The sequence below is a fragment of the Canis lupus genome, chromosome 6 (assembly GCF_011100685.1).
Source record: "Canis lupus familiaris isolate Mischka breed German Shepherd chromosome 6, alternate assembly UU_Cfam_GSD_1.0, whole genome shotgun sequence".
Classification (NCBI taxonomy): domain Eukaryota; kingdom Metazoa; phylum Chordata; class Mammalia; order Carnivora; family Canidae; genus Canis; species Canis lupus.
Genome location: NC_049227.1, coordinates 18259107 through 18286338, shown reverse-complemented (window position 1 = coordinate 18286338; position 27232 = coordinate 18259107). Strand labels below are relative to the sequence as shown.

Genomic DNA, 27232 nt, shown 5'->3' with positions numbered 1-27232 from the left:
AAACATTAGACAAACCCAAACCCAAGGACAGTCTACAAAATAACTGGCTTAGGACACCGGGGTGGCTCAGCGGTTGGACGCCTGCCTTCAGCCCAGGGCATGGTCCTGGAGTCCTGGGATCCAGTCCCATATCGGGCTCCCTGCATGGAGCCTGCTTCTCCCTCTGCCTGTGTCTCTGCCTCTCTCTCTCCTCTCTGTGTAAATAAAATCCTTTTTAAAAAATAAAACGTGGGGGATCCCTGGGGGGCGCAGCGGTTTAGTGCCTGCCTTTGGCCCAGGGCGCGATCCTGGAGACCCAGGATCGAATCCCATGTCGGGCTCCCAGTGCATGGGGCCTGCTTCTCCCTCTGCCTATGTCTCTGCCTCTCTCTCTCTCTGTGTGACTATCATAAATAAATAAAAATATTTAAAAAAAATAAAAATAAAAATAAAACGTGGGGATCCCTGGGTGGCGCAGTGGTTTGGCGCCTGCCTTTGGCCCAGGGCGCGATCCTGGAGACCCGGGATCGAATCCCACGTCGGGCTCCCGGTGCATGGAGCCTGCTTCTCCCTCTGCCTGTGTCTCTGCCTCTCTCTCTCTCTCTCTCTGTGACTATCATAAATAAATAAAAAATTTAAAAAAAAATAAAAATAAAAATAAAAAAAATAAAACGTTAACGTTTAGAGAGCGTTGATGAAGGGTATACAGAAATGCCCTGAAATATTTTTGTAACTTTTTGGTAAGTTCTGAAATTATCTAAAAAGTAAAAAACAAAACAAAACAAAAAAAGCAATTGGGGTTTGATCCACAGTAGGGATGATGGTCTCAGTAACTATGATGATAATAAAACAGCAAGGAGTTTGGCTGGACAAATGAAACAGGACAGGGTTCAACGCTGAGACTGGTGGCAGAAATGCGGCAAGCAGAGTCTGGAAGACAAAGGTTTGAAGTAAAAGGACAAGTTTCACTGGATGTGAAAGCATCTGCAAGCCTCCAGGTGAAGCTGTCCAGCAAACACTGAAACTCTGAACTAGAACTAAGGAGAAAGGCAGAGATTTACATAAACAGTTGATACCACCAGAGTATGACATAACCAAGGGTGACACTGTAGAGAAGGGAGCCCAGTGGGGCAGGCAGTGCTGACCACAAAGATTTCAGAGAAGGGATTGTGGTGCCTGGGTGGCTCCATCACTTGTGTGTCCAAGACTCTTGGTTCTGGTTCAGGTCATGATCTCAGGGTCGTGAGATGGCACCTCGAGTTAGATTCCTGCTGGAGATTCTCTCCGTCTCCCTCTCCCCCATGCCCTGACATGCAGGTACACACTCTCTCTCAAATTAATCATAAATTAAATTATGATTTTAGAGAAGGGGTGATCTTCAGAATGCTCATGCCAAAGGAGAGATGTCTGAGTAGAGCTCATCTCTAAGATAGGAAAAAGTGATGCAAACAAACAAAAACCCAAACTATATCAGGGGGTTTTGGGTTTTAAAAAAAGGTCAGTTCTTAAATCTTCATAAATTAGTAAGTATGTTCTGATCCGATCCCTGTTCCTGCACATCTGCTGCCTTCTTGGGTTGTGCTGACCAGTTGAGGTGGTTGGAATGGGAATGCTCACTTGTGCTCTTCAGATGTTACTCACTTGTTACCCTAGTCGAACTACCCGCTGGCCTCTCTTGTGACTTTGACATCACAGATAAGAACTGGTTTAAGGGCAGCCTGGTAGCCCAGCAGTTTAGCGCCGCTTTCAGCCTGGGGTATGATCCTGGAGACCCGGGATCGAGTCCCACGTCGGGCTCCCTGCACAGAGCCTGCTTCTCCCTCTGCCTGTCTCTCTCTCTCTCTCTCTCTCTGTCATGAATAAATAAAAAATTTTTTAAATCTTAAAAAAAGAACTGGTTTAAGATTTAGTCTGGATAGATCCAGATGATAGAACTAAGCCAAATGGCAGCTGTTAGAAAAACTCTAAAGAGCAATGAGCTGTGAGAGAAAATTATTCTGAAAGCTCCTTCCAACTCAGTAGTTCAGTAAGCTTCTGGGTTTTTGTTTTTTTTCTGTAAATGTTCATAGTACTTACTTTATATCGCTGCTATGAGGATGATGGGAGACAAAGTATATAAAAGTGCCGGCGCAGAATAGCTGTTCAGCCTTTAATAGACAAGTATTGGGGATCCCTGGGTGGCGCAGCGGTTTAGCGCCTGCCTTTGGCCCAGGGCGTGATCCTGGAGACCCGGGATCGAATCCCACGTCGGGCTCCCAGTGCATGGAGCCTGCTTCTCCCTCTCCTTCTGCCTGTGTCTCTGCCTCTCTCTCTCTCTCTCTCTCTGACTATCATAAATAAATAAAAATTAAAAAAAAAAAAAAAAGACAAGTATCAATCTACGAAATAGACCAAGGAAGTACCAACCTCAGCCACTAGAGGGCAATCTGAGTCACACTCCTTCGAAAAAGACTAAAAAGCAGCTTGATGTGGCAGGCACCACTCCCGATGCACCAGCCTTTCCTCTGCCGGGAAGCTCGGTCCCGCTCAGGAAACCTGGCTCCACGCTGAACTCCGTGGTGCTTTCTCTGAGTCATTAGATTCTCCCACAGTCGCAAAATGATCTGGCAAAAGTCCCTCAAAGGCTTTTACCGCTTACTGAGTCACATCCAAACTCCCTGCCTGAATCCAAGGCCTTCCTCAATCTGGCCCCCAACCTACCTCTTCAGCCTGAACCCCTTTTAATCCTTTATACTGCAGCCACACTAGACAAATCATGCTCCTGCCTCTGTGCTGGGGCTCACGCTGCTCCTTCTCCTTGATGCCTTCCCTCTATGCCGACCTTCCAAAACCCCACTTCTTTTTCCATCGTGCAAATGTTATCTCCTCCTTAGCTCCCTCCCTGTTTCTCTAAAGGAGGGCGATCTCACCAACCCTGAGCTCACACACCATATACGACATCCATCTATCTTGTATTACAGTGATTTATGTATGTGCATCTTTTCTCTTCAATAGATTAGAAACTCCGTGGGTAGAGAGACCAGAGAGTAATCTGCCCAGGGTAACACAGCAAGTAAGTGGTAAAGATGAGATTCTAACCCAGGAAATCCAGACAGCTCTTGCTCTTACCCACTAGTTCACAACTATATAGTAATCTTTCATTAGCCACAGTGCCTACCTAGCTAGGAGTTTTGCACACAGTGCAATTCAATTGCTTATCAAATGAATAATTAAAAACAAAACAAACAAACAAACCTACCCTGAAACATTGATCTAATTAGCATCTCTTAAACCTTCACTGACTTGTAGGCTATTGGGAACCAGCTACTCAGTCTCATTAATCTGAATTAGAGTGCCTGGCTGTAGATCTAATTATGAGCAATTTCAGAATCATAATTACTGTTCCATTTGGTCTCTTGATCTGTAATGCACATAAGGATCTACTCTTAGCTTCTAAGGGATTATAAAACAAACAAACAAACAAAACCCAACGTGGTTACTTACTGAAGGCTAGGAGATGTGTTTTGTGAAGCGTCCAGCTCACAGCTTCTCTGTGAAGTGAGGGGAATGGACTGGATGGCCTCGGAGGGCCCTTTCCTGGGTTTTAACAGGCTCTGATTCTGGGAGATTGAATGGAATTGAAAAGAGCCTCTGCCTCTGTGTCAAAAGATATCATTTTAAGTCTCAACTCCCCATCCATACAATTTGATTTATCCAGTCAAAAATCTTTGAACGTCTGAGCGTCAGGTACAGGGGAGGATACAGTAATGAGCAAGACAGACATGGCCCCTGCTCATCCTGTTAAGAAAATCGGAGGACACCTATAATGTGCGGTTGTCCTATGGAAGAAACCCAGCTGGTCCAAGTATGGTGTAAACTACAAAATCTTGCATCCCATCAAAAGATGGTGATCCTGCCAGGATTCCAGTTTCACCAAGTCCAATGACAACAAAATCGTCACCTATTTTGCTGTTTTTTGAGAGAAGCCTGATAGTGTATTTTAACCAAACCTGGTCAACACTGCAGGCAGCTTTCCCGCCCTTCTGTTGCAGTTCCACCTAAATGGGCTGAGGTTATGGGTGCTCACTTCCAGCACTGTACTGTCGCTGGCAAGAGGCCAAGCCCCTAGTCCACTCTCGCAGGCCTGTCAGAAACCCATTAGGCTGAGTCTGGACCTGCGGGTTCTCGGTGGCTCCAAGTCACCAGCCTCGGCCCCTCATCTGTGAAAGGCAGGCCGTATCTGCGAAGAAGCCATCTCCCACGCTACTGGGAAATGCGGATGCGGCCGTGTGTCGTCGGGCCGAGCCTCGCTCGGAGGCCACACTCCAGAGGGCTGGGGAGGGCCCCCTTGGGGCTCCATCTCGAGCCCCGGGCCGCGACTCGGTTGGCAGCAGAGCTGGCGGGGCCAGGCGACTCGGTCCCGGCCCCAGCTCCCGCACCCGCTTGCTGGGTGGCTCCGGGAAGGTCACCTGGCGGCCCTGCCGGCTATAGCCTGCATTCGGCGGGAGGGGTGCACCGTCTCCCGGCCGCCGCGCTCGTCCCTACGGGCTGCCAGCAGCAGACGGAGCGGCCGGGCACCGGGGACCCGGGCAGCAGCCGAGGGCGCCCGGGAGCGCGCGGGGGTCACGTGGGGCGCGCGGGGGCGCGCGGGGGCGCGCGGGGGCGGGGCCTGGCGCACGCGGCTCAGCCGGCGGCGGGGCGCGGGGCGCGGGGCGCGGGGCGGGCGGGAAGGGGCGGGGCCTCGGGCGGGGCCGCCGGGGGGAGGCGGGGAGGCGGGAGGGGAGGAGTGGAGATGGCGGCGGCGGCGGCGGCTCAGGGGGGCGGGGGCGGGGAGCCCCGGGGAGCCGATGGGGTCGGCCCGGGGGTCTCGGGGGAGGTGGAGGTGGTGAAGGGGCAGCCGTTCGACGTGGGCCCGCGCTACACGGAGCTGCACTACATCGGCGAGGGCGCGTACGGCATGGTCAGGTGAGGGGGCGTTCCGGAGGAGGGGGCTCGTGGGGGGGCGCGCGCGAGGGTGAGTGCCCTCGGGCCGGGGCGCTCCCAGGGTCCCGAGGAGGCGGGGGCTTCACGAGGCCGGCGGGGCGTCCCACGGCGCGGCCCTGGGGTGCTCTGGGGGAGCGGCGCCGCCTACGTTCTAAGGGGAGGGGGCTTGGGAGGCCTCAGGAGCGACCATTCTGTAGTGAAGGGAGGGGCATCGGAGTGTCCGCGGGGGAGCCGTGGGGGGACCCTGGGGACTCTGTGGACGCGGGAGGAGGCGGAGACACGAAGTATTCTTGGGGAGGTGATATCAGTGAGGACCGAGTGAAGGACCCTACTCTGGGGAAAGGATGCCTTGGATTCTCCCAGTGAGGCCTGCCAAGGAGCTGGGGAGAGCAGAGCTCAGGGCTGGGCAGGGTGGGGCAGGGCTTTGGGCCTGGGGCCAGGAGCCCGGTGACCCATGAGGGGTCCAGGGGTGCGTTCTTGCAACTTTTAGAAGGGGTCTGTTAGCTCTCTCGTCCCCACTGTGTGCTCTGGGCCTTTGTTCATCTGGGAACAGCTCTCCTGCCCAGGTGCCTGACCCTAACACCTCATCCCTTCTTTCCCATCCCTCCTGACCGCCTCCTTCTCACTGTGCCTCACTGTGCGTCCTGCACTCACCTCCCACTCCCTGGACCTGTCTTGGGTTGAAGGAGCCCAGCCTGGAGAGGGGAGGATGAGAGGTCAGGGCAACTAGAATGGACAGGGCTGAGGAGAGGGGAAGTCAGTGAACGGTCAGTCTCTTCCTCTGTTTGTGAAGTCACCGAAGGGCTGCCTGGCTGGTCCCCAGCTTTCTCCCTGGAGATCCCAGGCCTTCACAGCAGGAAGGAACCAGCATTGTTTATGACTTGGCCAGAGTCCTCTCATGCTCCCTCCCCTCCCTGCTCAGGCCTGGGTAGGGCCACCAGGCCTGGACTCCCCCTATGTAAGGCCACACCAACAACATCTCTCTGACCCTCTCAGCTCAGCTTACGACCACGTGCGCAAGGTTCGCGTGGCCATCAAGAAAATCAGCCCCTTTGAGCATCAGACCTACTGCCAGCGCACACTGAGGGAGATCCAGATCTTGCTGCGCTTCCGCCATGAGAACGTCATTGGCATTCGGGACATTCTGCGGGCGCCCACCCTGGACGCCATGAGGGATGTGTATCCTTCACCTTGGCCAGATGGCTGGCTAGGCATAGCCTCAGAGCCGGGCTGGGAGAACGTTGGCTTTCTTTCTGTTTCCTTCTTTCCTGCCACACTCCAAAACAAACCCAGCAAATGAAACTTTCCAGCAGAAAAGAGACCACAGAGTGTAAGAGGACTGGGAGGCCTGAGGTGAATCCTGGCCTGCTGTAACCAGGCTGTGTGGCCTTGGGCAAGTCTGTGCTCCATGCTGTGCCTCATTTGGGGGGAGGGTGAGAGTTGGGCTCTATGGGAGCTTTGTCTTTTGACATCTGCATTTCTGTGACGTGACCCAGCCTCTGCCCACAGACAGTTCTTGTTTAACAGATGATGATTCTTTCCTCTCTGGGTCTGCAGACTGGAAGGAAGGCAGGAAGGAAGAAAACTGCCCGTTCTGAAGGGCCTACTATGAGTGAGGTGCAGTGCACGCCAAATGCTTTGACACTTCTTATTCTACCTCCCAGCTGCTGTATGAGATGGGTCTCATCAGCTCCATTTCAAAGATGAGAAAACTGAGGCTCAGAAAGCCCCAAATCAGGTGCTGCTGTTGCTGCCTCCTAACCTCCCCCAGATGAGAACTGTCCTTTCTCTGACATTTCCTGCTCAGAGCCTCACCCCAGTCACCTGTGGACTTGCACTTCGCCCAGGGAGGGACAGCCTTGTCTTTGTTGCCCTCCCCCCCCCACATTGCTTCCCTAGCTTGTCGTCCACTTCCTGTCAGGCCCTGTTGTTAGCAGCTTATAGCACCCATCACCTCTCCCCACCCTACCCACCCCCAGCCAGTCCCAGTTCTCCACCCAAATGTGGGGATTTGTGCTGCACTGTCTGCAGCCCCCACCACAAGCTGTGGGCAGGAAATCTCCACACTCGCCACTAGCTTGCTGTGTGACCTTAAGCAAGTCACTGCATCTTGCTGGGCCTCCTCACCTCTCAAACAGCATAATCGGCCCAGGTGTCTTCAGAAGGCTCTTTCAAGGCTGATTCTAAAAGACAGCCCTGACTTATTCTTTCAGAGAGCAACCAAATGGCATTTATTTATTTATTTATTTATTTACTTAACGTATGTTTAATCTTTGTTTTCTCTTAAAATACCAAAGGACATTTACTCTTCCATCTTCTGATGTATGGCCAGGCACTCTTTGAGGAGGAGCATGCTGTTGGGAGTTTCTCCTCATTTGTCTTGCCCAAACCATTCCCCATAAGGCAGGCATTTATTTTTAAGCAAACATTTATTGCATGCCAGATGGTGTTCACACTATCTCATTTAACCCTCTCAACAGCCATGTGGCTTAGGCATTTATCATAGCAACACTAGTTCATGTTTGCTGAGCACTTACAACATGCTAGGCTCTGGACTGGGCCGGCTGGTTTCCATGGGTCACCTCACTGAGTCTTCATAACTGCTTTCCAAAGAGCCACTCTCTCTCCCCTGCTTTCCACATGAGGAAATGGAGGTGCAGATGGGTTGAGGTCATGAGGCCAATGAGCAGTGGAGTGGGGGTTTGGCCACCAGCAAAACAAGTCCAGAGTGGTTGCTCTTAACCGTGAAGCTTTCCTGCTTCCTGCAGTTTATCATCCCTGCTTTTCCCAATAAGGAAACAGAGGCCACGGAATGGAAGTACTTTTGTTCAGGGGGTGCCAGCCGAGAATGCAGCAAGAGGCCCTGAGCCCAACTGCTGAGCTTGGGCCTTGTCCAGCTCATGATATGGGTTGAGTCTTAGGGACACTAGCTGGAAGGGGATAGGAAGCCTAGCTGCCAAAGTCTGTTCTTCTTAACCAAGCGCCTCCCGCTACCCCCACCTGGGGGGGCTCTTGTGCCATCCTCAGCTACATCGTGCAGGACCTGATGGAGACAGACCTATACAAGTTGCTCAAAAGCCAGCAGCTGAGCAACGACCATGTTTGCTACTTCCTCTACCAGATCCTGCGAGGTCTCAAGTATATCCACTCAGCCAATGTGCTCCACCGGGATTTAAAGCCCTCTAACCTGCTCATCAACACCACCTGCGACCTTAAGGTCAGAGGCTTGGGTGCCTGTCCCCTTGTCCCATGGGTCTGGGGCTTCCAGGTGACCAGTAGACCCCTTGAGTAAACCATCACAAGCAAAGGGAACAGCGTGGGCAGAGGCAGGGTGATATGACCACGTGGGCCTTGGGCCTTGAGCACTGAGCTTAGCAGCCTTGGTTGGCTTCCAGATCTGCGATTTTGGCCTGGCCCGGATTGCCGATCCTGAGCATGACCACACTGGCTTCCTGACAGAATATGTGGCCACGCGCTGGTACCGGGCTCCAGAAATCATGCTTAACTCTAAGGTATGGGGGGGGGGCACCCACCCCTAAAGGGCAGGGGCCAGGTCTCAGAAAGCCCTGGAGCCAGGCATGACCCCCATGATGCAGGAAGTCTGCCTCCAGGCCTCTGCCCTGCTCCTCCCTGGCTGGTATTGAGCCTAGATTGGAGTAGTGGCTTGGCCCAGACAGCAGAGCCCTGTTGAGGCTGGTCCAGGAGCCCACTGCTTTTTCCTCCTCCCCAGGGCTACACCAAGTCCATCGACATCTGGTCTGTGGGCTGCATTCTGGCTGAGATGCTCTCCAACCGGCCCATCTTCCCTGGCAAGCACTACCTGGACCAGCTCAACCACATTCTAGGTGAGGGGGGCCTGGCCAGCCAAGTAGGAGGAGATTAGTGGGAGGTGAGATTTTTTGATGGTCAGGGTACTACCATGTGTGGAGCCCCTACAGCATCTCACAGTATTTCAGTGAGATACAGACACAATCCCTGTTCGATAGATGGGAAGAGCAAGGCTACACTCCACACTTATGAAGCATTCACATCAAGATTTGAATCTGTGGCTGCCCAAATCCAGACCCTTTGCCCTTCATCACCATAGTATTGGCTGGGAGATAACTGTCAGAGCTTGGAGCTCATTGGAGGGGACTCCTGTTTGGGGTTCCTTCTGTTCCCAGGAGGGAGAGAGCTCTCACTGAGGCACCCACCTTACCCACAGGTATCCTAGGCTCTCCATCCCAGGAGGACTTGAACTGTATCATCAATATGAAGGCCCGAAACTACCTACAGTCTCTGCCCTCCAAGACCAAGGTGGCATGGGCCAAGCTTTTTCCCAAGTCAGACTCCAAAGGTGAGAGGGACATGGGGGCTGGTACAGGGTAAAAACTCAGTGCAGAGGAGGGTACATGAGCCAAGCAGCTGCCTAAGTGGACACTACCCTGGGCACAAGAAGCAAAGTGATGCTTCTGGGAGCTTCTCCAGCCTTTTCTTTGACCCTGACTCCTGCCCTTACCTAGCCCTTGACCTGCTAGACCGGATGTTGACCTTTAACCCCAACAAACGGATTACAGTGGAAGAAGCACTGGCTCATCCCTACTTGGAGCAGTACTACGACCCAACAGATGAGGTGGGCCAGACACCAGCAACAGGGCTGGTGGGTAGGTGGATGGGGGACCCAGCGTGAGCCTGACTTCTTTGCCACCCCAGCCAGTGGCTGAGGAGCCTTTCACTTTCGACATGGAGCTGGATGATCTACCCAAGGAGCGTCTGAAGGAGCTCATCTTCCAGGAGACAGCCCGCTTCCAGCCTGGGGTGCTGGAAGCCCCCTAGTCTGGACAGACACCTCTGTTCCTTGGGGCCTGGTGAGTGCTCCCCACTGCCCACACACAGATTCACCAATACCAATGTGTCCAGCACACCTCCATATAATCACAGGCTTGTTCACACCCATGAGTCAGGTGCATGGTAGCAACAGAAAGGCTAGAGCCTGCTCAGGCCACAGACCTGTGGGCCACCAATTCTTCACATCCCTCTCCCTCTCCCCCAGCCCTGAAGGTCTCCCACCTCGCAACACCCTGCATGCTCCAGCTTCCATAGCTGGAGGTCCCTGAGGGCCCCTCTCCCCCATCTGAGGACCAGAGCCAGGTGTGGACAGAGAGGCAGGTGGGGCAGTAATTGCCTTGGGAGGAGCCAGCAGTACCCAGCCTGTCCCAGATGCCAAGTTCCCTCACACCTGGTGCCCGGGTCAGTAGATCAAGTGCCCGCCCACACAGATCTCCTTCCTCGAGTCTCTTTTCCGTCTTTCTGGCCAGCTGCAGCCTGATGGAAGGAAGGCAGACACACCTACACTCAAACTCCAGCCCTGACACTTAGTAAGAGCCATGTGACATTGTGCAAGACACCTCAGCTCTCTGTGCCTCAGTTTCCTGGGGAGTGTCCCAAGGACGAGAGCAAACACTGAGCACTAACCACTGTTCTCTGGGGTTTATGTGCATTAACTCATTCTGCCCTCCAGCTGTACCCTGAGATAGGCATTGATGCTCTCACCAAGTATGGTTAAAGAACACAAGGCCCATCCCAGGCAGCCATGAGGATGGGATGAGGGAGGTGGAGGTCAGGGCTCCGGCAGGTCCACTGGTGGGTGCTAACGGTTCCTTTCCCTTTCCCATCTGCCTTTTTGTTTAGGCTCTGCCTCCTGCCTGCCCCTCCCCTGCCGGACTGTTAGGAAATGGACACTGTGCCCCACCCAGACCCCTGGTGGCCCAGGTCGGGGCAGAGGGTGCACCTGGCCACCTTCCACGGCTTTGCTCTGGCCTCCTGCTCCAGGCAGGCCAAGTCTCCCTCTGCCCCGCCTCCCCTCCCAGGACCTGAGGGGCTTAGGTGGCCCCAAAGTAAATCGCCCTCTGCTGCTTGCCTTCGTCTACCCCAGCTATCCCAGTCTCTGGTAGTTCTGGAATGGAAGGGCTCTGGCTGCCCGGGGACCGACTGAAGGGTGGTGGGGGGATGGGGGACACTGACCCATTGAAACCCCACCCCGTTTTCCCTGAAGGAATATTCCTAAGGCTCCAGGGCTAGTCCCCCTGAGGAACAGGGCCCAGGCCTAAACCCCCTCCCTCAAAGCTGCCACATCTAACACCCCCTGCTGCCTCTGTGTGTGGGTGAACAGAAGTGGAGCTGGGGGCACGAGGACAGCCTGGTGCCCCTGCCCACCCCTGTGCCTGTATCTAATATATAAATATAGAGATGTGTATATGATGGCCCTGGCTCTGTCTGTATTTGCCGACGCCCCGACCCTCACCACTGCTTTGAGGACTGACACACCTGCCCAGCCATTTCCCAGTTGTGTGGCTTCACCCAGTCTTGGTGATCTTTGGCTCCCCAGGATTGTCAGGAACACCAGCCTCCTGGACAGAGTGGGGTCAATTTTCCCCTTAGTCACTGTCCTCTCCCTCTGTACTGGCTTCCTGTCTAACTGGCTGGGGGTGTTTTGGGGGTGACTCAGGGGCATCCTACACACCCCTAGATTCTCTGGAAATGGCTAAGGGTGGCTTGTTAGACACCCAAGCTGCAAACAGATGGGAGGGGGAGGGGGGAAGGTTGTAGCCAACCCAGTGGGGGAGGGGGTTTGTTTCCTGCAGTGTGGCCAAGGAGAGCAGGGTGCTGGGGTCTGTGAAAGGTCTAAAGGTGGGAGAGCCAGGGCTGCTGGAGTCTCTCCTCCTGCCTTTCCCCCATCCCCAGCTGAGCACTGCAGCCTGGCCTGAGGCCAGGAGCAGGCTCAGCAGGTCCCAGGGGTGTGGTGGCGACCAGTGGCGGAGCCAGCCTACACCGGGCAGGCAGTCAGCAGAGGCAGCACAGTACATCAGGAGCGTCTGGGTTCACTCGGCGGGAGCCCAGCGAGGCAGCATGACCATGAGCCCTCTGCTGTACTATGCCCTACCCACCCTGGGCGGCTATGTCATGCTCTCCATCTTCTTCCTGCGCCGGCCTCGCCTGCTGCACACACCCTGGGCTCCAGCCTTCCTGCCGCGCCTGGGGGCCCACCGGGCAGGTGAGCTGGGCTCCAGTAGGAAGGGAGGATGGCGATGGTGACTACTGAGGGTGGAGTCGGGACAGCAAGGTGCCAGGGTGGACAGCAGCAGGGGAGGCCCCGGCAGCAGGCTATTAGAAAGCAAGCCGAGCCCCAGGGGGGAGGAGAGCCAGGTGGCAGGGCAGGATGTGGAAGAAGGAAGAAGAGGCAGGGGATAAGGGGAGAGGTGGGAGGCCAGGCCCTGGGACCCACCCAGTTGCCCCACACAGGATCTGGAGAGCGACTGGAACACACCATAGAAGCCATGGAGAAGTGAGTGTACCTGCCCCCAAGCTGCAGCCTGAGGTGGTGCCAGACGTGCACTGCATGACACCAGAGGGCGCCACTCACTTCTTAGCCTGAGTGACTGGGGCCCCCTGGAGGTGTGCAGCTATGCGCTGCACATCCTGCTGTGAGTCCTGCCCCACACTCCCCTAAACCTCTGCACCACCCTGTGATCTGGTCTCCCCCTTTCCCTGGGTGCCCCCCTGCACTGACCTTCACTCTCATAGCTCCATGGCCCAGCGATCCGACTTCCTGGAGCTTGACTGCCAGCTGACACGGGATGGTGTGGTGGTGCTGTCCCACGACGAGAACCTGTCTCGCCAGTCAGGCGTGAATAGGGATGTGAGCAGCTTGGACTTTGAGGTGGGCTTTGCCTGCCCCCCCCCCACAATCCCCAAAGAGCCACTATGCTTCCACTCGAGCCTCCTGGTCACTTGCTCCCTATTCTCCCCAGGAGCTGCCCCTCTACAAGGAGGAGCTGGAAGTTTACTTCTCACCAGGTGAGAGCATGACCTTACCAAGTGGGGTCATGTCCTCACCTCCTGCCCTCTCTTCTCCACTGGGACTCCGTTCCTCCCACCAGGTTCCCACCCCACCCCACCCATCCCCCTCTGATCCCTCTTGCACAACCCACCTAGGCCACTTTGCACATGGGTCAGATCGGCGTATGGTGAGTCTGGAGGATGTGTTCCGGAGGTTCCCTCGGATGCCCATGAGCGTGGAGGTCAAAAAGGGAAATGAAGAACTCATTAACAAGGTGGTACTACAGGCAGGGGTGGGGGGAGCCTGGGGCCGGAGAGAGGCCTGACTGCCCTTCATCATCATCATCATCATCATCATCATCATCATCCCTCCCCACCCCAGATAGCTGGCCTGGTGAGGCACTTTGACCGCAATGAAATCACCATCTGGGCCTCGGAAAAGAGCTCAATCATGAAGAAGTGCAGGGCTGCTGTGAGTCCATGCTTTCCCTCCTCCAGCCACCCCTCCTCTCAGGAGCAGGAGGCTCCAGGGCAGAGGCTGGGCAGGTCTGGGGGTGTGTGGAGGAACTGACTGGCCCTGAGAAGGGTCTCAGAGGGTAGAATTTGGAGAGGAGAGATGCTAGAGAGAATGTGAGCACAGGCATGATGGTGGGAACTGGGGGATTGGGGAGGAGGGGAGGGGTGCAATTAGGCCTGAACACCTGGCCAAGGTTATAGCTTTGATCCTGCAAGTAGTAGAGCTTCTGAATGTCCAGCACTGTTCCCCCTGCAGCCCGAGCCTCCTCTCTGCTTTTCCAGAAGCAGACTGACCCCCGTCTCACTTCCCCTTGCCTCCCAGAACCCTGAGATGCCATTCGCCTTCACGATAACCCGAGGATTGTGGTTGGTGCTGCTCTATTACCTGGGGCTGCTGCCCTTCGTCCATATCCCGGAGAGGTTTTTCATCTGCTTCTTGCCCACCATCATCAATAGGTACCCACAGGGTTCCTGTTTTCCTTCTGCATCCTCCCCCAGGTCCCAAGATGCTTCTGTCCTCAGAGAAATACACCTCAAGTCCCAGCTCCCTGGCCATCCTCAAGGATAGCCCCCAGGGTCCTCTGAAGACAGTGGTTCTCCGCAAGCATTCATGAATTCTGAGCAGGGGCCCACGTACCCCTTGAAACTCTATGCAGATGTGTGTTGATGTGGATAGAGTTTAGGACAAAGTATTTATTTATTCATCCATTCATCCAACAAATATTTATCGAAATGTTTACTCTGTTCTAGGTGCAACTACACTAGTAAATAAGATGTGGGTGGGGTAAGGTCCCTGTCCCCAGTGAGCCTACACAGTCTGGCTGGGAGACAAATATTAATCAGTTATAGTATCATTCTCTGATTCTCAAAAGGAAAAGCAAGCTTTCTCCTGCTGGGAGACCAGGATTAACAAAGTAACAGCTGGGTAAAGTATCAGGAATTTGGATACTTCGCCAGCTCTTAAGCCTGGCCCCTCCCTTCCCTTTTTGAGAACTCTGTGGCAGCTCTAGTGCTTTCTTCTCCCCTCTGTTGCCCTGAGGGAGGTCCCAGCAAGCCCCCACAATCCCTTGCTACAAAGATATCATCAGACTACTGCGCTCTGTGTGCAGAACCTTATATAGGGTTTGCAAAGTGTCTTCACATCCCTTAGCTGATGAGAGCTTTACCTTGCAGCAGCCCAGAAGTTACAGGAATCGTGACCCCCACAGTACCCCCGGAGAATCTGAGGTTCAGAGAGGTTCTATTATTTGCTCAAGGCCACACAGCTGGAAGTGTAGGGTACGAATTTGCCTGCCTGGGTCTCACTCCAGAGCCTGCACTGGGACATTTATAAAGGGCCCCTAAAATCATCCCTGACGTGGGCCAATCAGGACGATAAGCAGACCCACTGAGCATTGTCTGGCCTCAGGAAGCTGGTCAGGCCCAACCAGGGGACTTTCAGATTGCACATCCAGCTTGAGAATCGAGTGGGCTCAGGTCTTTGGCTCTCAAAAACTGAGCTTCCTCTTTTGTAAAACAGTGAGGGGAAGGCACACTCTCCAAGTATGCAGGCCCGGATGTCAGGGTAGAATCTCACCCAGCAGTAGAGGACTTGTTCATCTGGGGAGTTGCAAAGGTTCTTCTAGACCGGCCCGGGTAACACTGGCCAGGGGCCGCCAACACCCCACCCCTGTGACAGAGTAAGATGCAGGGGACTGACCATGACACTATCTCTCTGCAGGACCTACTTCCCATTTCCCTGCTCTGGGCTGAACAAGCTGGCGGCTATGGTTTCCAAATGGTGAGGGGGCAAGGATGCTGGGTGGCATGTCCCCATAGAGACCTACCACTGCCCTTCTCCCTCGTCCCCTCTCATCACCGCCTTTGGCACCCGCTTCCCACCAGGTTAATCATGAGGAAAAGCCTGATCCAACACCTGGAACAGCGAGGAGTGCAGGTGAGGCTTGACCGTCACCCCCTCAGCAAGTGGGTGGTTCACAACGTGAGCCTAGTACAGCGTTCCAGGCACAGCTCTGCTACCAGCTAACTAGGTCACCCGGGCAGGTCACCTTTAGAGTCTCAGTCTTTCGATCTGTGAAGTGGGGGTCATGGTATATTTAACTGTTACCTAGCAATGGCTTGATAAGCGCCAGCCATTATGATGATGATGATGTATTGAACCTACTGTCCTGATTCCTGATGAGGGGGTGAGTGGGGCTGGGAAAGAGACCAGAGAAGGTAAAAACCAGCCCAGTCTCCTCCCTGCCCCTCTCCTGGGCATCCACTTTGACCAGGTCATTTAATTAGCAGACCTTTGTTGAGAATGCGCTACAGTCCAGGCATGGCAGTGCCAGGGAAGGAGCAGGGAACTTACCATCAAATCAGGGACAGTGGAAGGAAATGAAGCAATCACAGGGCACCAAGTGGACAGAAAGGAAATAGCGCTGTGGTCTGTAGGGTCAAAGGAGGCCTTCAGGAACAAGTGAGGAGCTGGCTGGCAGGGAGAGAAAAGGAGAGCATCTCCTGCAAGAGGCTCAGCATATGGGAGAGCCAGGAGGAGCCAGAGGCCATGGCAGTGGGAGGAACTGAAGAGAGGTTCCACTGGGCTGCAGTGTGGAGGAAGTGGTACAAGGGGAGCTGGAGAAGGCAGCAGTGGCTGAGGCAGGAAGCCTGTGAGCGTCAGTAAGGAGCCCAGACATCAGCCTAGAGGAAGGGAAGCTTTTGAGGACCTTAAGCAGAGGAGAGCCCTATCCAGTTGTTTGTGACTAAGGGTCACTCTGGTCATCATGTGGAGAAGAGACTGTGGGGGCCGGTGGAGGAGGCAGGTGCTGTCACTGTCAGGTGTCGGGCTTAGGTGGCAAGCAGCAGGATGGATGGAGGAGTTAGCTGACAGGCCAGGACTTGACTGCCCAGATGTGGGGGTGAGTGAGGCATGAGGATGACACCCCTCTTTCAGATTAGCCGCCCCCCCCCCCCAATTCTGAGGGTTTTCACCACAACTCTGGAGGTTGGATCATCATTTTCATTGGTCACATTAAGAAACCAAGAGATCCAATGACTTGCCCCAGGTACACATACCATCTCTCCCCATATCCATGCCCACAAGAGAAGACTCAGGCAGCAGGGAAGATGCAGAGCAGACTCAGGGAGACTGGGAGAGGTCCACAGCTAGCTTTGCAGGGGAGAAGAAAAGTGGCTCCAATCTGAACCATAGATGATTTCTCTGGCATATGTACTCTCACCTTGTCCAATTTCAGGCTGCCAACGTGAAGTCATTGAGCACAGAGTTTGGGTAACATTTCCACCTTAAACAGTCAACAGATGTGACTAACCTCCAGGGTGTAGGTAATAGTAACATGTAGTAAAATAATGAGGAAGTGATGAGTTTTGAGTATTTATTACATTTTTAAGAGCATTTATTGAATTACAAATTTATATAACTTAGTATTACATAATGGCCGTGTTTAATAACCAACTTACAAAATTCCTGATGATCCAACAGTCCTCTCCAGCGTCCCACTGCTGGGAGGTCTCCACACAGAAGGGCTCCCACCATCTGGATGCAAGGGGACGTTCCAGGTAAAGCTGTGTGAAACTATGAGCCCCTCCCTCCCCACTCAGGTGATCTTTTGGTGCCTTAATGAAGAGTCGGACTTTGAAGCAGCCTACAGCCTGGGGGCCACCGGGGTCATGACCGATTACCCCACAGCCCTGAGGCACTACCTGGACAATCACCGAGGATCTGCCCAGGCCTCCTAAAAGCCCAGAAAACCTCACCCTCTTGCCTAGGTCTCTTTCCCAATAAATATCCTCTTTTGAGTCACAGCTTGGTGTTTGGGGGGCACAGATGGGACAAGGTCCTAGGCGACTGCAAAGATGGCCACTGAGGGCAGAAGAGGCCAGTCTATGGCCAGAGTTTGGGGCCCTAACCAGCCTGACCCACTAGTTCCACCACATTCCAGACCCAGAGTAATGCCACACCCTGTGCCAGCCTGGCCTCCACGCTTCTCAGGAATGTCCCTTGCAGGAAGGAGCAAGGCCTCTTGCCCCTTCAGAGCCACAGGTTCCACTCTCTTAAGGCCCTGAAGAGCCCCAGGCACACACAGCAAGGGACTTCATCTAGTCCTGTGGGCCTCTTCACCAGGCTGCAGAGGGTGGACATGGCCTTGGAGGCTGGATGCTCAGTGCCCATTGATTGACTGCCTCAGCCTTTCCAACCCTCCATACCCACACCTAAGCCAGAAGCTCCCCCAAACTCCTCAGTCCTCTCCAGCCCTAGTACCTTATTCCCAAACAAATCACATCTCACAGGCATTTGTCGACTACTTTAGGCCAGGCTTCTTACTGGGGCCGCTGCAGGGGGGGAAGACAGGTCTAGTAGGGTAGAAACCCGTGGAAACCCGTGGAAACCCACAGCAGACCCCTAACCCAGCCTGCATAGGCAAGGGCATCATAGGAGGCTGCCTGGAAGAGGTGATGCTCAGCAGTAGGAACTGGCACGTTCTGAGGCTCCAGCTCCCAGAGGTCTAACGCGGATGGGTACCGTTAGCTCTCCCATTCCCAAAGAGCGGGCGATCGGACCAAAGTGAGAATCCCAACTTTGCCTCTTTCCGCCTGCATAACCTCCGGAGAGCTGCTAGACCTCTTTGACCTCTGCTCCCCTGTAAAATGGGAACAATAGCAAAAGCTGCCTCGTAGGATTGCTGCGGGGATTAAGAGAGTGGGGCACGGGCGGCGGTTAAACGCAGATAATTACGGCGATTATTTCCCCGGGGCGTGCGTCCAGACACCACCCCCCTCCTAACCCGGCGCAGCTCCGGCACCGCAGAGCCCGGCCCCTTCGAAGCCCGCGGGGGGCAGACGGCGAGCGGCCTCGGGCTGGCGGGCGGGCGGGCGGGCGGGCCGCAGCCGCATTTCCGGGCGGGCCGGAGCCCGGAGCAGGGGGAAGGGCAGCCCGGGCCTGCGCTGGCCGCTGTGTGACGCGCCCCCTCATTTGCATGCGGCGCGCCGATTGGCCACGGCGACCGCCGGGACCAGAGGCCGGCCCCCTCCCCCTCCCGCCGCAGCGGCGGCAGCAGCTGGTCTCGGTGTAAACAAGTCGCGGCGGCTGCGAACCCGGGCGGGGGGGGACGGCGCCCACCAGGAGCGCCCCCCACTCCCAGGCCAGGCCACCCCGGCGGACTGGGCCCCCGCGCGCCCAGGCGAGGTGAGGCCCGCATCGTCAGGGCTGCGCGTCGCCCCGCGCCCCCGCCCCGCCAGCGAGGACTGCCCCCTTCCCCCGGCGCCCGCCCCCCACCCCCGCGCCCCAGGTGAGCCCCGGGGTCTCAGGTAAGGCTCCGCGACGCAGGTAAGAGACCCTCGGCACAGACCGGGCCTCGGCGCCCCCCACCCCACCCCCGGTAAGAGCCCCTTCCCTCCTAGGTGACTCTCCACCTTCAGTGAGGGCCCCTGCCTTCTCCAGGTGAGGGACCCTCTCCCCAGGTGAACGCCCTGTACTTCACGTGCAGCCGCTTCCCCGCCCCCCTCCGCCCCCGCCCTTGGCAGTTCAGGTGAGGTCCTAAGGACCATCCAGCTCCTCATCCCTCCCTACTTCCCCCTAAATGAGAACTGTCAGCTCATCCCCTGCAAAGCCCCTTCCTCCAGCTTCAGTTACCAGGTCAGCAGGGGTGAGGCCGGAAGTAGATGGATGACTCACTTCAGGCTCCTCCAAGCCTCAGTTTCCCCGTGATGCAACTTGAGGCCTTCTCAGTGAGTCAAAACTGAGCTGGCTCTGGCCCCTGGAGAAGCTGCTGGCTCTGGGGAGAGAAGACAGCAGCCAAGTGTGACAGAGAGAGTCCCCATGGCCCTGGGTGTGCCTGCATGTGTGTGGCCCAGGCCCTGACAGCCCACTCACTCCCTTCCCTGCAGGCACTGGGCTCCCTCTGCTCCCCGTGGGCTGCTCCCCGCGTGGGGCCACTGCCCCCGGCCCCCGCCATGGTGCGGATTTCAAAGCCCAAGACGTTTCAGGCCTACTTGGATGACTGTCACCGGAGGTATAGCTGTGCCCACTGCCGCGCTCACCTGGCCAACCACGACGACCTCATCTCCAAGGTAACCAGGTCACATTTGGGGCTAGAATGAGAGGCTAGAAGGGCTACCTGGCAGCTTTCCACCAATAGCCCTGACTCCCTTCCTCTCTCCCTCCCACCCTTTAGTCCTTCCAGGGCAGTCAGGGGCGTGCCTACCTCTTCAACTCTGTGTGAGTATTTGGTCCCCCTTCTTTCTTTTCCTGATCTCTGTCATGACCTATGACCCCGGCATCATGCTGAGACTCCCAAAGTCCCCTGATTCAGGTTAGAAGATGTGATCGCCCTTCTCTTGGATACTAAGGACAGACACAGTTGGATACAAGCTAGAGGGGGGCTTTGTGATGGCAGGACCCTCCCTGCGACTGCCCCCATCTCCCCGCAGGGTGAACGTGGGCTGCGGGCCAGCCGAGGAGCGGGTGCTGCTGACAGGCCTCCATGCTGTTGCTGACATCCACTGCGAGAACTGCAAGACAACTTTGGGCTGGAAATATGTGAGTCTGTGACCTCTGACCCCAGACTACTCTTTGACACAACCTCACATCACCTCCTCACAAGCAGTCGTGTAGTAATCTTTCAGAGCACACAGGCTCAGCTCCCACAAGTCAAACTGTTTTTTCATCCCCTGACTATGCTCTTTTCTGTCACATCCTGCAAGGGGTTTTTAGAATTTTTCTCTCCACCCATCCCTCTCCTCACATGCACATGCATCCCCATTTTAGAGATGAGGCCATCATCAGAATGACCATTTATTGAATGTTTATGGGCCATGCACTCTGTGTGCTTGCCACACATTATCTCATTCCATCATTACAACAATCCTGTAGGTAGAGTCTATTATTAGCTCCACTTTACAGAAGAAAAGAAGGCCCAGAGATGTTAGGTAACTTTCCCAAGGTCACACAATGGTAAGGAACAGAATAGGGACCAGAATCCTGGTTGTGGGTTTTGTTTAACTCCACATCTTTGACCGCCAGCTTCCACTGCCATTCAGAGGTTCAGAGAAATTGCCCAAGAACTCACAGTGACATGGAGCTTGTGACCATGAGCCTCATTTTCACTGCCCTCCTTGCCAGAGCTGCTGTCCAGGGTCTGATTTCACTATCTTGAGTCTCATTTCCTTATCTGGCAGTGGAGGATAAAGCCATTACCTGGCACCCAAAATTGTTATGGGGATCAGATTAGATGCAGCAAGAGAAGATGCTCTGGGGAAACTGCAAGGGACAGGACTCTTCAGGCATCACTTGGAGTTGCAGTGCCTCTGTGGGGTGGATGCCCCAGACAGAGGCAGGCAGGCTGCCTAACCCGAGTTCACCCTTGCCCTTGCCACAGATTTGCTTTGCATCCCCAGACGGGTGATTTGACCTCTCTGGACTTCTGTCAAATAAAGCGATGGCCTAATCCAAAGGCCAAAAACTCAAGTGCTTGCATCTGGGGAGGGAGGGGCCGGTCTGGCAAACTGGAGTAAGCCTGGCCCACCTATATTTTAGTATTTTAAAGTTATTTTTACTAAACCCTGCTGGCCCAACAAAACACACGCATAAGTCAAAACTGGCCTTCAGGCTACCAGTTTGTTGTAATCTCTGGGTCTTTAAGAAACTTCCATATCCTCTCTGTTGGAGCCAACAGAGAGTACTTAAAAAGTCCCGGTAATTCAGAGTTTTGTCTGTCCCATTAGTGAGAAGCCTGGCTCTGTCATTTCCCGGCTGTGTGTCTTGTGGCCAGCTGGTTTGGCTTCTCTGCATGACAGCTTCCTTATAAGTAAAATGGGGCCAGACATACCTGCTCCCCAACCCTAATCTCTTTTTGGTAAAGCCCTTGCTCCAGGGACGATGTCCTCTCCCCTCTTTTCAGGAACAGGCCTTCGAGAGCAGCCAGAAGTACAAAGAGGGGAAGTACATCATTGAACTCAACCACATGATCAAAGACAACGGCTGGGACTGACCCCTGCTCCTGCCGCATGTGGCTCGAGCCTGGCCTGGCCGCCAGAGGGCGCCACTGGCTTCCCTCCACAAGAAGGGAGCCCTGGACCCTCAGGGCCCCCGCAGAGGAAGGATCCAGCTCCTGTACATATATTTTATTGCATGCACTGTGACCTTGGGGGGAGATCAGAAGGTGGACGACACCCCCGCAACTCCCAGCGATCTGGCTGGCTTGGATCTCGTTTTTAACCCCTTCCTGCCCCGCCTGCCCTATAGATATGGCCTGTGTGCTGCTCCCCCGGCCCCAGTGCACCGTCTGCCCTGTGAACTCCCCCCACCGGGCCCCTCTTACCCCACGCGTGTCTGCTCCCCTCGTTCTGTAGCGTTTGTACATAATAAAACAATGAAGTGGAGACAGCCCCAGGCTCACGTGGAATCCGGGAAAGGGGACTCAAGCATACAGACTCCTCTGTAGATCTGTTCTTTTCTGGGCCCCCACATGACACGGGTGGGCGCCGCGGTCAAAGCGGCAGTCTGCGCCCTGGGGGCTCAGCCATCTGAGACCCAGGACCCGTCTCCCTGCCCTTGGAGCTTCCCGACACCACTCAGCCCGCCTAGGCCTTGACCTCGGCTGATCTGCGCCTTCTCAGCTCTAGCGTTTTGCCGCCGCCTAGAGGCAAAGCTCTCCTGGGAGGCGACCGCGCCGCCAGGTTCACCGCCCGATCTTCGCGACTACGATTTCCAGCGGTCCCAGCGGCGTCTGTCCGTCTCCGCCGCGTCGAGTCTCGGCCCCGGGCCTGCTGGGAAGTGTAGTTCCGAGGGTTCCCCAGCGCGGGACCTTCTGGGAAAGCCCGGCACCGGCCGTCAGAGAAGGTCGAACCGTGGGTGTTTCTGCTCTCCAGAGGCTCGGCGCAGGGTGGAGGTTTTGCAGGATGGGAAGCAGGAAGGAAGGACTCCAGGGTTCGGGCCTCACCTGCGGACTCCTCGAGGTCCCCAGTGCCCTGCGTCACGATCATCTCAGGCCGCATCCCTCCAGCCCTGCTCTTTCCGTCCAGTCACGCTTCATCCCTCCAAGTGAAGGAGGGGTGGGGGTACCTGCTAGAAAAGTATGGGGCGCCAAGGTCTGCCCCAGGACTCCAGGCTCCATCCCAGGGTCCAGGCCCCGCCCTTCAGTAGCTTATCCTTAGCCGGGGCTCCCCCCGTGGGAACGGGGACCAGCTGGCCGGAAGCGCCAAACTGCGTCCCTGTGGAGCCCCGGGGATCAATCAGGCCGAGGAGTTAATTATGTAATGAGGGGGCAGGGGGTCGGAGCTAATGAAGCCTGGGGGGGGGGGGGGGGGAGAAGGGGAGGGTACCCAGGTATCCGGCCCCCTCTTGGACCCCTTCCAGGCCCCAGGGGTCTCCACCCCAGCCCAATTCCAGGGCCCCACATAGGGGAGGGGCTGTGATCCTGGGTCTGTTGGGGGCTGAGCTGTGAGCTATAAAGGGGGCATCTCTCAGCACCGGGAACCGACTCTAGGCAGCGTGACCTGAGGCCAGACAGGACTACTCCATGTACCATCCACGGGAGTTGTACCCCTCCCTGGGGACAGGCTACCGCCTTGGGCCCCCCCAGCCTGGGACAGATTCCAGCTTCCCGCCTGCCCTGGCAGAGGGCTACCGCTACCCTGGTGAGCATGGGACCAGCTCCTGTGAGGGGCCGCGGGGGGGGGCTGTGGCCCTCTGCTGGCTCCTCATTCTGCCCACCCCCTTGTCTCCAGATCTGGACACTCCCAAGTTGGATTGCTTCCTCTCCGGGATTGAAGCTGCTTCCTGCACCCTGGCCGCTCCCCCAGCCCTGCCCCCGCTACCCCCAGCCCTGGGCACTGAGCAGGCCCCCCCAGCCCCAGAGGTCCTTCATTCGCTCCCCGGAGTCAGCCTGAGCCTGGACAACCGGGAGCTGTGGAAAGAGTTCAGTTCTGTGGGAACAGAGATGATCATCACCAAAGCTGGGAGGTGAGGGGCTGGGCCAGAGTCAGAGGGCCCACCCAGTGTGTTCCTGGTGGGGGTCTTTTGGGAAAAGCTGAGTTCCTGGTGCTGGGGTTAGGTTTGGGGGTTGCTGGAGGGTCTAGATCTCTGCCTAAGTCCAGGGTGCAAGTGTGGCCTGGGTCAAGGGTTACTCTAAGGCTGGATCAGGGGTCATTCGGTGGCAAGGGCCAAGGGTCAGTCTGTGGAATCTGTAGCAAGGGTCCTAGGTCAGTCTGGGCCTGGGTCGGAAAGTGTGGCTGGTGATAGGTTCTTTTGTGGCCTGGATCAGGGGTCGATCTGTGGCTGGAGACAGGGTTCAGACCATGACTAGGATCAAGTGCCAGCCAGTGGCCAGCATTCTGGGAAATCTGGCCAGGATCAGGGTCAGTATGTGGCTAGGTCTGGGGTCACCCTGGAAGGAGGGATGTGGTCCGTGTGTGGCCTGTGTCTTTCTAGGCCAGGAGCTCAGGCCAGGCATGCTAAGTCCTCTGCCCTGCTGCAGGCAGGACATTTTTTTGCCCGAAGCAGGTTTGCCAGCAGTGTAGACTCTGGTGCTGGAGATTAGGTGAGGAGACCAGAGTGGGGAGCAAGATCCTGGCAAGATCTTAGGGACAAAAGTGTGTCCCCACTGCTTCTGTGGATGGAGTTTGAGGGGCTAAGAGTCAGGAGTCCTGGCTCTGCTCCTAATCAGCTATGTGACCCTGGTCAGATCACCTGTCTGTCCTGTTTCCTGAGTGTGAAATGGGATGAGACAAGCCTCCAGCTGGAAGACCTGCCCTCTGAATTCTAATTCCACCTCCCTCGACGTTTCTCTGACAAAACTGGGTGAGCCAATGGTGGCTGTGCCCCTGCCAGCGCTGTGCCCACTGCTGGCCAGCGGGTAGCGCCAGGCCTCTCCCATCCCCCCTCCCCTGTCCAGGCGCATGTTCCCTGCTTGTCGAGTGTCAGTCACTGGCCTGGACCCTGAGGCCCGCTACCTGTTCCTTCTGGATGTGGTTCCAGTGGATGGGGCTCGCTACCGCTGGCAGGGCCGGCGCTGGGAGCCCAGTGGCAAGGCGGAGCCCCGCCTGCCGGACCGAGTCTACATTCATCCCGACTCTCCAGCCACTGGTGCCCACTGGATGCGGCAGCCTGTGTCTTTCCATCGTGTCAAGCTCACCAACAGCACCCTGGACCCCCACGGCCATGTGAGGCCCTGGCTGGGAGGACAGGCTGAGGGGTGGGGGTGGGGGTGGGGCCCCAGTCAGGGAGTCATCTGGTTCCTTCTCTCCCAGCTGATCTTGCACTCCATGCATAAGTACCAGCCCCGCATCCACCTGGTGCGGGCAGCCCAGCTTTGCAGCCAACACTGGGGCGGTGTCGCCTCCTTCCGCTTCCCCGAGACCACATTCATCTCGGTGACAGCCTACCAGAACCCCAGGGTAAGTGACCCGCTGGAGGGGGGTGGTAGGCACTGCCCAGGCCATGGGAGCTTTGACCCTGGCTGTGTGTCCCCAGATCACACAGCTGAAGATCGCAGCCAATCCCTTTGCCAAGGGCTTCCGGGAGAATGGCAGAAACTGTAAGAGGTAGGCATTGTTCGTTCATTGATTCGTTCATTCAGCACATGTTTATGAACTGACCGCGATGTGCCAGGCACTGTGCCGGAGGCCAGGAACGCAATAGTAAGTAAAAACATGTATTTGCTCATGGATTCTGTAAATACTCATTTAGCACCTGCTGTGTGCCAGGCACAGTTCTAGCCGCTGGAGATCCATCAGGGAACAAAACCAAAGCCCCTGCCCTTACAGAACTGATACTCTGGGGGACAGAGTAGACAAGTAAAATAAGTAAAATATAAGTGAGCTAGAAAAAAAAAAAAGTAAGCTAGAAGTTTTTTTTTAAGATTTTTTAAAAATTTATTCATGAGAGACACACAGAGAGAGGCAGAGACACAGGCAGAGGGAGAAGCAGGCTCCATGCAGGGAGCCCCATGTGGGACTCGATCCCAGGACCGCAGGATCACGCTGTGAGCCAAAGGCAAACACTCAACCACTGAGCCACCCAGGCATCCCAAGTGATAAGTTCTGAAGAGAAAAGCAATAAGGGAAGGAAGATAGGAAGGACTGGAGTGAGGTATTTATTAGATGAGAGCCTTGGAAAAGTCCTAAAGGAAGTATAGTGTGTATCTGAGGAAAGGCGGGCTAAGAAGCAGGAACAGCATATGCAAGGGCCCTGAGGCAGGAGCTTGACTGTGGTGTGGCTGGAGTGGAAGAGGCAAGTCAGAGGCGAAAGGTAGCCACGTTACGTTGGACTGTGAGGGTTTATTTAGGACTTTGGCTTCTGAGTACAGCTCCCTCAGAGCTGTCCTTTGCCCTCAAGGTGTGTGGTCGTGGAGAAGAGGCAGCCATTAATCAAGGGGTCACCCTAACAAATGTGAAGTAGAACTATTGGCAGATGTTATGAGGGAGGTTTGTGGCATGCTGTGGGAGGGCGGGAGGACTTCCTTGAGAAAGGGAGACAAGAATGAACCTACGACAAGGACTAGCTAGACCGGTGAGCAGGGGCAGAGAGAAGAGGATTCCAGAGTCCGGTGGCAAGGCAACTAATGATGGCGAGGGCAAGCTAGGCGAGATGAGCTGGGTTCAGACCACACCCTGTCCTTCTAGCTTGGGGAGCAGTTTCCCAAATGTGATAGCCACAAGAGGAAACCACTGGAAAATTTTAGGGGGAAAATCAACTCCAGCTCCCCCACTTTCTAGTCACTTCATTCTCCAGACTTTGGTTCCTTCATCTGTAAAATGGGTATAATAATGGCACCTACCCGACAGGGTCCTTGGGAGGGTGAAATGCCTGGCACCTGGCAAGTGCTATTATTACCACCATCATTACCATCATCATCACCATCATCATCATCATTGTCACTGTTCTCCAGGGAGCGAGATGCCCGTGTGAAGAGGAAACTGCGGGTCCCAGAGCCAATAGCTGCAGAGGCCTATGGGAGTGGAGGTGAGTGGCACCTTGATGGTGATGGGGCCAGTCCCCAGCTGCCAATCCTCATTAGCCCAACCTTTCCCCTCCATCTCCCTAGATCCGCCAGGCGGACCCTGTGATTCCACACTGGGGGGGGACGTCCGTGAGTCGGATCCAGAGCAGCCCCCGGCCCCTCGTGAAGCTGCTCCCACCCCAGCTCCTCGGTGTGGTGGTCCCAGTGCCGAAGCCTACCTCCTGCACCCTGCAGCCTTCCACGGAGCGCCCAGTCACCTTCCAACCAGGTGAGTGGGACAGGGGCATGGAGCTGGGCTGTTCCAGATTGGGGGGGGGTGGTGGTATTTCTCTATTCTGTTCTGACTCCTCTCTTTGCTTCAGGAACCCCAGCTTCCCCGAGGCTCCAGACTCAGGGCGTCCGGCCCCCTACTCAGCTGCATTCCTGGAGCTGCAGCCTGGGCCAGGGGGCTCAGGATACCCAGCAGCTGCACCAACGGCACCCTTCCCCTCGCACTTCCTCCAGGGGGGCCCCTTCCCCCTTGCCTACCCTGGTCCTGGGGCTTACCTGGATGTGGGCTCCAAACCAATGTACTGAGCTCTCCCCGGGGCCCCTCTGCCTCCCTGGCTGTGTTCCATCACACACCTCCACTGCCCTTCCCCCAGGCCTGCGGCCTGCCACTTCCACCGGCCCCATCCCCCACACCAAATGGCTGCCTGGGGCCTCCCCCCACCCCACTTCACACTTTGCTTTCACTCCCACCCACCCTGGCTTCAAAGCTCTGGCTAAGCTGCTGGGAGTCCAGCTGGGGCCGGCTTCCCCTTCCAGGCTCTCACCTCCGTGTGAATGGAGGGAGGCTCTGCGTGGCCAAATGGGGCCACTGCCCTGTGCTCCCGCCTCCTGGGCCTCAGCCCTGGGCTGTGCAAGTTCTAGCCCCTCGGCCCAGTGCGAGCCACACCAGTCTGTTCTCAGGACCAGAGTATTTTTGTTAATAAAACTCAAAAGACTTCAGTGCTCCG

The 27232-nt window shown here is 55.9% G+C and overlaps 4 protein-coding genes and 1 long non-coding RNA gene across 7 annotated transcripts in view; 4 read left to right on the top strand and 1 right to left on the bottom strand.

Annotated features, from left to right (window-relative positions):
* The window catches only part of LOC111096256, a 46228-nt gene extending 41662 nt beyond the window's left edge, over positions 1 to 4566 (bottom strand). For both annotated transcript variants that reach the window (XR_005360752.1, XR_005360751.1), the window contains exon 1: positions 3463 to 4566. This is a non-coding gene — a long non-coding RNA (uncharacterized LOC111096256). The remainder of the gene's footprint in view (positions 1 to 3462) is intronic.
* A 170-nt stretch (positions 4567 to 4736) lies between these two features.
* Positions 4737 to 11179, top strand: MAPK3 (mitogen-activated protein kinase 3). The gene is given in 9 exon segments (NM_001252035.1): positions 4737 to 4923; positions 5938 to 6120; positions 7969 to 8158; positions 8337 to 8453; positions 8672 to 8786; positions 9146 to 9277; positions 9444 to 9553; positions 9634 to 9788; positions 10612 to 11179. Coding segments are annotated over 8 exon segments (1143 nt in total). The 5' UTR covers positions 4737 to 4750; the 3' UTR covers positions 9757 to 9788; positions 10612 to 11179.
* Positions 11180 to 11548: 369 nt separating this feature from the next.
* Positions 11549 to 17073, top strand: GDPD3 (glycerophosphodiester phosphodiesterase domain containing 3). Its single transcript, XM_038539909.1, has 10 exons — positions 11549 to 11974; positions 12223 to 12265; positions 12505 to 12640; positions 12732 to 12777; positions 12916 to 13034; positions 13142 to 13231; positions 13598 to 13731; positions 14996 to 15055; positions 15160 to 15211; positions 16876 to 17073. Exons 1-10 carry the CDS (start codon positions 11830 to 11832, stop codon positions 17011 to 17013), a joined length of 963 nt encoding a protein of 320 aa, XP_038395837.1. The 5' UTR covers positions 11549 to 11829; the 3' UTR covers positions 17014 to 17073.
* A 1230-nt stretch (positions 17074 to 18303) lies between these two features.
* On the top strand, positions 18304 to 21658 carry YPEL3 (yippee like 3). Of its 2 annotated transcripts, XM_038539908.1 has the most exons (5): positions 18304 to 18460; positions 19162 to 19344; positions 19449 to 19492; positions 19705 to 19813; positions 21174 to 21658. In XM_038539908.1, exons 2-5 carry the CDS (start codon positions 19228 to 19230, stop codon positions 21261 to 21263), a joined length of 360 nt encoding a protein of 119 aa, XP_038395836.1. In that variant the 5' UTR covers positions 18304 to 18460; positions 19162 to 19227; the 3' UTR covers positions 21264 to 21658. The 2 variants fall into 2 exon arrangements, with proteins under 2 accessions (XP_038395836.1, XP_038395835.1); XM_038539907.1 differs by lacking the exon at positions 18304 to 18460 and having other exon boundaries at positions 18798 to 19344.
* A 912-nt stretch (positions 21659 to 22570) lies between these two features.
* On the top strand, positions 22571 to 27225 carry TBX6 (T-box transcription factor 6). Its single transcript, XM_038539904.1, has 8 exons — positions 22571 to 22911; positions 23002 to 23236; positions 24168 to 24435; positions 24523 to 24669; positions 24746 to 24816; positions 26163 to 26236; positions 26319 to 26502; positions 26597 to 27225. The coding sequence occupies exons 1-8, from the start codon at positions 22794 to 22796 to the stop codon at positions 26808 to 26810; spliced, it is 1311 nt and encodes a 436-aa protein (XP_038395832.1). The 5' UTR covers positions 22571 to 22793; the 3' UTR covers positions 26811 to 27225.
* The last annotated feature ends 7 nt before the right edge of the window (positions 27226 to 27232 follow it).

What these genes read in the sequence shown, in the direction of transcription:
- TBX6 (XM_038539904.1), top strand. Translation starts at nt 22,794, where the DNA reads ATGTACCATCCACGGGAGTTGTACCCCTCCCTGGGGACAGGCTACCGC. An exon ending in AGAGGGCTACCGCTACCCTG is followed by an intron (nt 22,912 to 23,001) that starts GTGAGCATGGGA and finishes CCTTGTCTCCAG; the next exon opens with ATCTGGACACTCCCAAGTTG. An exon ending in CCCTGGACCCCCACGGCCAT is followed by an intron (nt 24,436 to 24,522) that starts GTGAGGCCCTGG and finishes CTTCTCTCCCAG; the next exon opens with CTGATCTTGCACTCCATGCA.
- GDPD3 (XM_038539909.1), top strand. Translation starts at nt 11,830, where the DNA reads ATGACCATGAGCCCTCTGCTGTACTATGCCCTACCCACCCTGGGCGGC. An exon ending in ATGAAGAACTCATTAACAAG is followed by an intron (nt 13,035 to 13,141) that starts GTGGTACTACAG and finishes TCCCCACCCCAG; the next exon opens with ATAGCTGGCCTGGTGAGGCA. An exon ending in TGGAACAGCGAGGAGTGCAG is followed by an intron (nt 15,212 to 16,875) that starts GTGAGGCTTGAC and finishes CTCCCCACTCAG; the next exon opens with GTGATCTTTTGGTGCCTTAA.
- YPEL3 (XM_038539907.1), top strand. Translation starts at nt 19,114, where the DNA reads ATGTGTGTGGCCCAGGCCCTGACAGCCCACTCACTCCCTTCCCTGCAG. An exon ending in ACGACGACCTCATCTCCAAG is followed by an intron (nt 19,345 to 19,448) that starts GTAACCAGGTCA and finishes CCCACCCTTTAG; the next exon opens with TCCTTCCAGGGCAGTCAGGG. An exon ending in CAACTTTGGGCTGGAAATAT is followed by an intron (nt 19,814 to 21,173) that starts GTGAGTCTGTGA and finishes CCCTCTTTTCAG; the next exon opens with GAACAGGCCTTCGAGAGCAG.